Genomic DNA, 11,215 nt, shown 5'->3' with positions numbered 1-11,215 from the left:
GCTGACCCGCGCCCTCTAGCGGCGGCGCGGGGAGCGGCCGCCATGTTCTCCCTCGGGGAGCGGTGGGAGGACGGCGCCGCCCGCCATTGGCCAGTTCAAGCGCCGCGGCCGGGCCAATCGGGGCGGCGCCGGGCGATTCAAACGCTCGTTATGCGGTAGCGGCTATGGCAGCGCGCGCGGCTCCGCAGCTCCCGGCCAGCCGCAGGTCCGAGCCTGCGTTCCGAGGTAAGACCGGGACACCCGGCGGGGATCAGGGACACTCGGGCACCGCGGGGCACAGCTGTTCCTCTGCTGCGGGCCGCTCGCTCGCTTGCCCGCGCGGGGCTGAGCGTTACCGGCCCCCGTTGCAGGCTCGCGCGTGGCTGCGGCGGGTGCAGGAGAAGCCCGTGCGAGAGAGGAGCCGGTCGGTCCCTCCGGACAGTGGGAGGGCAGGGCAGGGCAGGGCAGGGCAGGCGCTCCAGGCGAGGTCGGAGACCGGGCAGGCCTTGGTGGCAGCGCTCGGTGTTGTGGTCCTAGAGCTTGCGGGTGGGCGTACGAGACTTCATCCTCCTTTGGCAGGGCTGGGGCCGGTACGGACCCCACCCCATCCTATCCTATCCCCTGCTACAGGTAAGGTCCTGGGCTGGAAGCCTTCCCTCATGACAAACGGGACGCGCTGGCGTTGAGCCCATCCTCTTGAAAGCAGCAAGTGCGGCGCCGCCCTAGCCCCGGCGCTCTTGTGCTTATTTACTTTCTGACCCGTTCGGCTTTTGCAAGTTGAAGCAGGGGAGACGCCTTGGTGGGGCTTTGCTGTTCGTGCGAGGGCGGTGAGAGCCGCGTTTGAAGCAGAAGGTGCTGGGAAGCTCAGGGATGCACGCCCAGCTCGCTGGCAGGGGCACCTGGCAGGGGACAGCGCTGCTGTACGAGCTGTGGTAGCTCCTTCAGAAGCAGGGGATGGACACTGCCTTCTGTAGCTTTGTCCAGAGAAGGACAGGGAACTGGGGAAGGGTCTGGAGCACCAGCCCTGTGAGGAGCGGCTGAGGGAGCTGGGGGTGTTTAGCTTGGAGAAAAGGAGGCTCCGGGGAAACCTTATCCCTCTCTACAACTGCCTGAAAGGAGGGTGGAGCCAGCTGGGGACTGGCCTCTTCTCCCCGATGACACAGGACAAGACGACAGTCTCAAGCTGTGCCGGGAGAGGTTTAGGTTGGACATTAGGAGGAATTTCTTGACAGAAGGGGTGATTAGCCATGGGAATGAACTGTCCCGGGAGATGGTGGAGTCGCCATCCCTGGAGGGACAGTGACAGCTGTTCTTAGGGCCTTTTCAGGATTACTTCATGCTGGTATTAACACTCCCAGTAGTCTAACATTTGCACAGATGTCCAAGTGACAGTGGAAGAGAAGAAAATGATTTTACAGATGGTCAGTTGGGTTTACGTGCATGATGCTTTTCATGTGTGCTATCCTTGCTACTGCCACAAATGAAAAGTGTGCTTGCTGAACCAACTGTGTGAAATACTGGACAGGCATACAGAAGATAGCAAGCTGGACTTCATGTTGCAAAACTGTATTTCTTTTAGCTTCATACAGCAAACCAGCCAATTTTGTGCAGCTGTGAAGTTACATTCAACCATACTTTGAATACGGCCTTTCTCAAGAAATATGAGAATGTGTAAGGCATTGAGATGTGAAAACTAAGGCTTTCTTAATACATAGTGTCTATATTTTGTAATGTCTTGATGCTTTTCTAACTGCATTTCCTTCTTGACTAAGAAAGTTTAGCTTAATATTTTAGCTGAAAATGTAACAAGTCTGTCTGTCTTAAAATTTGCTAGAACAAAGACGACAGAAAGTTGAGGAGTATCTATCAAGAAAGAAGACTATTTCTGGTGTGCCCATTCAAGAAAACCAGACATTGATCAGGTAGTGTTTCTGCTGTGGCTTATATTCTCTTATGTTCATATTCACTAATGTTCCTTCATTTTCATCTCAGCTGGCTTCTGTAGGTCCTCGGATGCAAGGATACCCCTTGCTAACTAGAATGTTAATCTTCAGTCACATGCAGTAATGTCATGTCTCTTATATAACACATCACAAAGCACCTGAGGAAGAATTTGGATTTGTGACCAAATCCAAAGATAAACCAAGATCTTTTTCTTCTGAGTTGTCAATACATTTTCATAATTGCTAAGAGACAATACTGCTCTTGGTGGTTTTGTAACTTTCTGGGTAGTCTGATGCCAGCTCTGGTGCCTGACTGAAGGTTTTGGAACCTGTCAGTGTGGTAGGAACTATGTGTCCTTGTTCAGACTTGTTTCAGTTGGCCTGGGCTCTCATGATTGCAATAGCTGAACTTCAGCTTCTTGTGCTACTCTCCCCTTTTCCTCTCAACTGCAGCATTTACAAACTTGACCTTCTGTAGTAGATGCATCAGACCAGACAAATTGGTACTCATTCTTACACATGAGAAATTACACTTGCAGTAAATTCCAATCTGTTAGACAGCTCTTTATGATGTAAGAAGGATGTTTTCCAGCCTGGGTTCTGATCAGTGGTTGCTTAACCATTTGTTTTTGCTGGACAAATAGCGCAAGCTAAACAGAAATGCTTCAGTAGGAGTACATTCTGCAGACTACCAACTGAAAGACGTGAACATCCTCTAAAAACACATCCCTTTGTTGCATGATTTAAGATGTCTTTTTTTTTTAAGCAGTAGGAGAGCAACTACCAGTAAACTGCAAGAGAAGTTACAGCTCTCAACATCTCCCAACCCAGAAATGGTAAGTTTTGACTGATACTTAAATACTGATGGCACTCTGTTTCTATGGCTACAACATTCCACTTCCTTAAATGTATGTTGTATGGCTTCCAGAGCATGAGAAGTTTGCAGGTGCAGAGGTGTGGTTCGTTAGAACTTTATTTAGTCGCTGCTTATTATATGCTTTTTGGAAAGCTGCCATATTACAGTAGGAAATGGATTATATTGATATTCAGTTTGTGCCCAATGGGAGAGAGAGTTAAAGAGGATACGATACCATTATTGCTGAAATAATGCTTACATTTTAACAATGTTTCTCAAGAATCTCAGAGGGGTTTTTGATATATTTTGAGTCTTTGGGGAAGTTATTTAAAATCTGAGTAAGGTCTTCTGTCACAGTAAAGAAATTTGTTACTTGAAAGAAAGCCAAACCATTAACAAAATGAACTGTTGAGTGTGTATGTTTTTTCAGTGCTAGCAAAACTAAGGTAATCAGAAGTAGATGCCAATACCTAACCAGAGTTTAAGGGAATGTGTTCCCTGTATCATTTCATGTCACTTTCCTGGAATTAAGATCCAAATGGTTGTGCTGCTTAGAAATAGCAAAATAGGGATTCTTCTCCAGACCTATTCTCAGGAAAAGGTGAGGAAAAAATAGACATAAGAGCTGTGTTCATGTTAGGTGGTTTACAGTTTGGGTTTCAGAAGATTTGAGATGTGGAGTTATTTGAAGAGAAAAGTAAAAAACTTAACTTCAAAACTGAATGCTGAGAAGAAAAATTGCAGAAGTGAGAACAAGTGCTTTTTTAGAAATTTCCTGAAGGTACATATATTTTTCTGTATAAATGTCTTGTATAATTTAAAGTTGAGTGACATAATTTCCTGAAATAATAGTCTTCACACTCAAACTCTGGTCTGTCAAATCTAACTACTAAGCCTCAGTGACAGACCAGGAAATGAGTTTTCTTTCAGGTCAGGAGCATCTTCCTTAAAGTCTGCTCCTGCAGACTTCCATGTGTCATTCACATGGGTTTTTTCTTGCCTTTGGGTATTTCATTCTTTCAAAAGCTGCTGCTTGGATGATGCTGAATTAGTTGCTGTAGAGCAACTTTTTTGGAGGAAAAGACTAGATTCCACTTTTCCTAAGGGGTTGTGCTGAGAACATACAGCTGATAGTTTCAGTAAAACTGTGTAAAACTGATGTAACCATTCTCAAGTTGCAACATCCTACATCTCCATAGTAAGAAAAGTTCTCTTCTGGTGACATCTCCTAGTGTCCTAATTACTACTTTACTCACTACCTTCTGTTAGTAGACTATTCACACTAAGTGGAGGAGGAATGGTGCTGCCATTATGTGATGAGGTATGCAAACAGAGATACTGCACTTGACTACATACAGCCTAAAGCAAGTTTCTGCTTTATAACCCTTCTAAGGAGGTAATTTGGGCAGTTTAAAGCCAGCAGTTGCTTTAAGAGTTTTATTTCTTTCTTTTCTTCCAAGGCAGAATTTAAGCAATTTTTATTTGATTTTTGATGCGAATTCTGTAGTAATAGTTGACAAGTAATCTACTTAATATTTATACATTACTTCTGTAGGCACCTTTAAACTGGCATTTACGGTTAAGCAGTTCTGTGAATCATTGGAAGCCTCTTTGGAAACAAGTAACATGCAGCATGAACATACATCTAACATTTCCATGAATTTGCTTTTGATTTCAGGAAAATAAAGAGAATGCCGATAAAGAGTCATGGGACCAATCAAGTGTAAATTCAGAAACAAGTGTTACTTTAAACTCTTCTACAGTCCCACTGACAAGTTACATAGCAGGGACAAACTGTAATCTTAAAAATCAAGCTCCACAGAATAAAGTAATTGATATAAAATCTCAGCATGTATCACTTAGCAAGGCCATCTTGGAAATCAAAAGAATTAAAGAGAGGCATTTGACAGCAGAAAAACAAAATGCAAGTATCAGCGTACCAAAGAAACCAGCTCTTGGCAGATACCGTGGCAAAGTTATCCAATCCAAGATAAATTCTTTCTGGAAAGCAGCAAAAGATGAAGGGGAAAAGAGTTCTTTGCCAGACAAGAAGGCTTTTCCTTCTGCCACCAAACAAGCAGCAAATTCTTTGTCCATGAAAAGCTGTAATGCAGTTCTGAAGGCCGTCAAAGTCGCAAACAACACTAAATCTGTAAAATCCAATGGTGTCCCGCCATTTCAGAGCAAACCATCTGACAAAGCTGCTACCAACTCACAGTCTGGTCTGAAGAAACAGCTGACATTTGCTGTGGCACCAAAGAAAGTAACAGTCCCAAAAGTGGCTGGTGGAAGGCGACCACAGCCACTGAAGGCCCCTTCTAGCAATCCTGATCGCAAAGTGCGCAGTGTGAAGAAATGCGCAGATTTTTGCGAAGATGCACGACCAGAAACTCTAGCAAGATCAACTTCTGTTGCTCCTGGTACAAAATCAGGACACAATTCTAAAATGGATGAAAAGAGAAAATCTATTCTGCCAAAAGAGTCAGTAGAAGAGAGAAGGTAACTAAATTACTGTTGTAGGTTACTCTTGCAAGTTATTCAGGCCTTTTTCCCAAGAATATCTAGTTTGATCTATTTGTTGCTGTATAGACTCTGAAAAACAGAGAAATAGGTGCTTGAACTTGATGCCCAAGGACAGCAGACTAAAATTTAAGGCTTATACTGAGAAATCAGGATTCAATTGCAGGACCTCTCCAGGCTTACAACTTTTCCCGCGCAGTTAAAACATAGATGTTGCCGGAGCTGTTTTTTTAGTCTAAGTGTTGTGACAGCCTTAAGGATGGCAGATAATCTTGTAAATGAATTTCACATGCATGTCACAGATTAAAAAAAAATGACTGAGGCAGGATGTATATAGACAGGAGCATCTCTACAGACTCAAGGAGAGAAGTTGTCAATGACATTTTTCACTGTGGTGAGTGCAGCATAGACAATGGGTGGGACTATGATTCACAGTCTAAAAGGTATTTAATATTCCTCATATAGAGGTCCTTGTAATAAGTCACATATACTAAAAATTGATGGCCTAGGGGGTGGGGTTGAAATAAAACATTAAAACTGAATTACACTTCACATCAGTTTCAGATTCTATAAATTGTGTCATAGGTTTGTTTTGGGCTGTTCTCCACACTTTGTCTTATGATATTAGTTTCTAGTTTTCTGGTTTGAAGTGGGATGGGATGGGGAGAGTAATGCATGAATAATTTAGAAGCATTTTTTTACCTTCTTTTGAAAACAAGGGTCTGTAACCTAAGTCTCTTGTTGCAGCTGGAAAGGAAGATACCTGCTTTAACCTGGTAGATACCTAAAGCATACAATAATACACATAGTTTTGAAATTTTCATGCAGATCTAAAAGGCAGCTTTATTCCTCTTGGGATTTAAAGAAGATTCAGACTACCTGGAAAGTATCTTGGCATGACTTACCCTAATTAGTGTCAGTCAATGTAAAAAAACTGATAAAACATCTGTCACTTCAGCTTATAATATTCCTAAATGCAGAGCTCTCCTGGATGAATGGAGGGCATCTAGAGGAAAAGTGATGAGACGACCCCCTATACGTGCACTTCTGGGACCCCAGTCTAAAAGTGAAGAACAAGAATTCTCTGCTGCTGATACAGAAAAGGTCAACAAGACTCTGAGTGAATGCTTGCATTTAACAGAACAGGTACTGGGACCCCTGCCTAATGAGTTCTGATCATATAGGTACTGACAACGTGAAAATCCTCTGGGCATGTCAGACCCACGTGAGTCAGATACAATACAACAATTAGGAGACTAATTGTTCCCCAAGTTAAGCAATATCATAGCTTTTACCAACAGCTGAAGAAATTAACTAACTCACTGAGATACTGAATAAGTATAGGCAATAATGGTAATAATAGTAATTGAACAATAATGTAATGAGAGTAGATAGAAGGAATTAACGTAAAACAAGTTTGCATTTGCAGAAACTTGTCTGTACTTCTGAAAAAGTCTGTTTCAAGTAGTTCTGAAGATGCCTGAACATCTGTTTATTCCTTCTACTTACAATACTGTATAAATAATTCTAATTTTGAAGAATAGGTGAATAACAATTCTGCCAAAGGAAAAACCCTTTGCTTTCTAGTTCAAAAGCAAAACTACAGCACCTCAATGTGTCAAATGCATTGAAATCTCTACTTTTGTGTTGACTTTAGGGACATCATGGTGATGAAGCGCGTGCCATGTTGGAGGATCTGATACACAGCATTCCTGGGGTTAAAAAACTTGCAAAATATTGGATCTGCTGTATGCGTCTTGAGCAGATGGGCCAACTAGGAAAGCTTATTGCTGTCTATGAGGAGGCCATTTTGGCAGGAGCAATGGTAAGCAACTTTTCTTAAAATTTGAGATTAACAATTAAAAGAAAGGCATGAAAGTATGGCCTGTAAAATACAACTGCTTCTGATTTTATTAAACACCTTTATAGTAGGAGGAAAGCCACATGACCTACCTGACTATAAAAATAATGGATTTGGTTTGCTCTGTAGCCACTGTAGGTACTAATTTGAAGAAGAAAGGTTTAGGATCATCAAATTACCATAGTACCACTAGAAACCCAAAACAGAACTTAAATTTATACCTACTGATAGACTCAATTTCTGTGCTTTAATATCAGCTAGATTTCAGGGCATCAAATACATCTTTAGCACACCAAATACTGAAAATACAAGATTCACTTGTGTTCTGGCTTAACACTGAACAGCATTAAAGAAAGGATTTGTAACATGAAAATCATATGGTGTGCTTCACTTTCCCTGTAACTATTACACCAATCAAATAAGCTGAGATGATAATTCATTTTGGAATTGTTTTTCTAAAACAGTGCAACTTTTTTTCAGCCCAGAGAGGAATTGCGACACACCCTAGTAGATGCAATCAAAAATACTGAAGGTCTTTTTAACTCTGACAATGGTAAGTCTGAGTACTCTGTTCTAGTTATATGTCTGACTTGATAACCAACAAAAAGTGTTTAAAGTATTTATACTAATATTAAATTTTAATTAATGGAAAATTTTCCATGATCATTTTATACTCAATTGTCTTTGAAAACAATCTTGGCTAAACAAATCCTTTTCAAGAGTAGGCTTATTAAAATTATTTGAGATGCTCTTGTATTCAGACTTTTTAATTAAAATTTATAAAAGCTGTGTCATCCAGTTATTTCAGCCTGATAATCAAAGAGTAAATAAAAATACTCTTGTGAGCTAAAAATCAGTGCCTCTGACTCAAACTCCTTCACTACCAGAAGCCTGGTTGTGTTTATGGCATAGTGTCAATTAAAGGTCGTAAAAATTCTAATTTTGGAAGTAAAGCAGCCATAAATATTTCCTTTCAATATAACATAACCTGACAAGTATCTGAACTCAGAAACTGGCTGAAATACTTGTTGAGAGCTGCTGCACTTGAAAAGGAAGAGAATGATTTCTCAGGATGTGTACTTAGCCTGAGCTTTCAGGTTGCAGATTTGTAAAGGTGGCTAAAATCATCAGCAACTTAAATTGTTGTGGCTCAGACTTCAATGCACACTTACCTGAAATCTTAGAGCTCTACATGAGAATAAAAGTTATTTCTCTAAAATCATTCTCTTTAGTTGTAACTAATTGCAGGTGTACTCTCTTCAATGTTGCATTTTTAGGGGGAACCATGATAGAAGCTCATTTAAGTGAGGTAGTGGAAGTCAACCAGGAACCAAATTCATCTGTAGAACCAGTTCAGAAAACCTCCAAAGATCTCTGCCCAGATGATGACCAAAAAGAAGAGAGTGATAATAAAAAGGCAGAGACAAGCAGTGAAGTTATCAAAAAAGATGATGATTTAGACTTAAAACCAAAAGAGATCTTGCCAAAAAAGAATAAAAAGCACAAGGCTAAAGAACGGGCAAAAAAGAAAGGAAAATGTGAAAGAGAACAGAAGGAGGATGGGATAAAAAATACAGCCCAAGCAACTAATTCTCCTGAGAAAGAGAATGACACATCTTTTTCAAGGAGATGCAACCCTCCTACCACACCATATTTGGAAAGGTAAGATTACTTCAGGTAACCATGGAAAGTCTGTAGTGTCTGCAGTAACTGTGTCTTGTGAAAACAGGCACTGCATTTGTGAATACTTAATTGAAAGATCTCAAGAACCACATTTTTAGGATTGCTTCCTCTTCCTTCAGAAGGAAGTATTTTTAAGTAAGCTCTATTTACCCAAACTGTTTTGCTTTTTGAATGATTCAGTACAGAGTAACCAGACTTTTGTGACAGAGACGTAAATTCCAGATTTAGGATTCCCTTCCACTGCCAACACGGCAGTAGCAGTTCTACACTGAGCTAGGAAAAAAGAAAGATGTCTCCATTCCTCCCCTTTTCAAATGTAGATAAGGTTGTATGTCATAACACGGAATTAGTGAACAAGATGTAACTGGCCTGCAAAGATTACTTTAATTGGATCTTGAGGCCAAAACCTGGGTAGTAACCTCAATACAAACCAACTAATGCCTTTTTTTTTTCCATAAATTTTTTTCTAAGACGGTAGACTTAAGGAAGTTGTGCTGAGCTTTAACATCTGATGGAGTTGGAGTCCTGGCAGCTGTCCACTGTCCCTTGCAGCAGGAAGAACAGTTTCCTCTGATGGAATAGGAAAGAATCTTTCTTTGGGAACTCTTTTCAGGAGGTTTTCTGGGTTAAAATATTTTGCCTAGGAAAAGAGTTTCTCATCTGGTTTTAACTGAATGAATGGAAAGGGACCTGTTTCCTTTAGCTGTGGGAATGGGAAAGAGTTGAACAGGAATCATGACTTGCTGTTTCTGCTGGTTGCTGCAGAGGTAACTTGTATGATGGCATGACTATGTTTATGTTTTTGGTTTGTTGTGTTCTTTTCCTAAGTGTGAAGGTGCATCCTGAGGCAAATGACTGCAGTGCTAAAGATCTGAAAATCATAACTCCTTTGCGATATTCTCAACGCATTCGGGAGAAGATGTGCAAGCTGCCTGATGCTGTTAAAGATCAAGATCCATGTATCTCTTCACTTGAGCAGCTGGGAGACTTGGAATCAAAAGCCACTGTGTTTATTCACAAACAGAGCAATGCCCTCCAAGAAACAAGTGCTGAAATAGAAGAGTAAAAGTAGTGCTGTTGCTGCAGGGGGGTTAAAGATTTGATACTTTTTAGGGAGAGTTGAAGGGTACTTGTTTTATGCAGCTTTGGGAAAGGAGCTGTCTAAAATTTTTATGGACTGCCTGTGTCACTAAATAAACTTTTAAGTTTCTGCCTTTTCAAAATTTTAACAATTCTGTCCTGGGTTAAGTACTAGACTTAACACTGTTGTCTTTATGTTGACTATGTTCCATTAAATTTTCAGTTAAGGACTAGGTATAATGCTTTCTGTTAGTAGCTCATGGTAGTATATTGCTAATACCTTCTGTTTACTTGTTGTATTTCCTATGAATTCCTTAGAAACGTGCAATCTTTTAGTTTAAGAAAACAAAGTAATGTAGGTGTTCCAATAATACAATGCCTACTCTGACAAGATTTAGCTTCGAAAACTGAAGCCAGCTAATAAGGTGTGTGCTGAATTTAAACTGTTGTATCTAGTTTTAGGGCTGCATCAATAAAACAGAGTTTAATCTCATTAGTTACTGCGATTTGTTCATTATTAAGTAATCCTAGATGAGATCTGATACACTACTTACTATGTGACAATTTTTATGTTGGTTTGTATTAGTCTGTACTATGGTGTACTTATTAAACTCATCACTTTAGTTGTGTTTGTTTGTAAGAATTTGTGCCGGGCGGGCTGTTTGGGTCCAACCCAGCTCCCTATGGACCCGAGCCCACACAATCTTACATAGGACAAAAAGCAAAAGACAAAAAGCAGTCTTCCCCACGTGGGGGCGAAGTCCTAAATTTATTTCCTTGATAGGAGACACCAGATCATCCAGATGACCCCCTAGGTGGAAAAAGAAGAGTACAGATCCCTCATCGTGGGAGATTTTTAAACCCGGGGGAAGGGTCCACAGCCACTAGGATACAAATGAGGAGGGGTTGAGGGGAGGGGTAAACCTGGGACAAACCAGCACCGACGGGGCCTTTGGGCGAGGGAAAGACCATGTGATTTAAGAGGGGAATCCCATGAGGATACAAACATGCTATTCTGTGCAATAATACAAATCCCAGTGCAAACCAGCTAAATAACTATTTAGTGTAATACAACATCTGTTCTTTATTTAAAGGTTAAAGCTATTTAGTCTCTTGAGAGTGAGCTGTCAAAGCAGAACACTGCTATATTTCCCATGTTTCCATGTCTGCGTCCCTTCAGCGGAGCAGCAGCGCCACGGCCCGCAGGAGGGTCGGGCGGGGCTAGCACTGCCGCTCTCCTCCTCCCCCGGCCTTGGAGCCAGCACCGCCCTCGGAGCCAGCGCCGCCCTCCTC

The 11,215-nt window shown here is 41.4% G+C and overlaps 1 protein-coding gene across 2 annotated transcripts; it reads left to right on the top strand.

The window, feature by feature from the left end:
- The first annotated feature begins 94 nt into the window (after positions 1 to 94).
- CKAP2 (cytoskeleton associated protein 2) lies at positions 95 to 10,550 on the top strand. 2 transcript variants are annotated; one of them, XM_030957962.1, is made up of 9 exons: positions 95 to 225; positions 1,814 to 1,901; positions 2,689 to 2,758; positions 4,457 to 5,277; positions 6,279 to 6,444; positions 6,956 to 7,123; positions 7,640 to 7,712; positions 8,437 to 8,821; positions 9,671 to 10,550. In XM_030957962.1, the coding sequence occupies exons 1-9, from the start codon at positions 165 to 167 to the stop codon at positions 9,906 to 9,908; spliced, it is 2,070 nt and encodes a 689-aa protein (XP_030813822.1). In that variant the 5' UTR covers positions 95 to 164; the 3' UTR covers positions 9,909 to 10,550. The 2 variants fall into 2 exon arrangements, with proteins under 2 accessions (XP_030813822.1, XP_030813831.1); XM_030957971.1 differs by having other exon boundaries at positions 2,692 to 2,758; positions 9,671 to 10,549.
- The last annotated feature ends 665 nt before the right edge of the window (positions 10,551 to 11,215 follow it).

The sequence above is a fragment of the Camarhynchus parvulus genome, chromosome 1 (assembly GCF_901933205.1).
Source record: "Camarhynchus parvulus chromosome 1, STF_HiC, whole genome shotgun sequence".
NCBI lineage: Eukaryota > Metazoa > Chordata > Aves > Passeriformes > Thraupidae > Camarhynchus > Camarhynchus parvulus.
Note: the sequence above shows the minus strand (reverse complement) of the source record. Positions and strands in the feature narration are given on the sequence as shown.

Excerpts from the sequence above, each read along its gene's own strand:
- CKAP2 (XM_030957962.1), top strand. The coding sequence starts at position 165 with ATGGCAGCGCGCGCGGCTCCGCAGCTCCCGGCCAGCCGCAGGTCCGAG. Across the intron at positions 5,278-6,278 it reads GAGTCAGTAGAAGAGAGAAG|AGCTCTCCTGGATGAATGGA; the intron begins GTAACTAAATTA and ends TCCTAAATGCAG. Across the intron at positions 8,822-9,670 it reads ACCACACCATATTTGGAAAG|TGTGAAGGTGCATCCTGAGG; the intron begins GTAAGATTACTT and ends TCTTTTCCTAAG.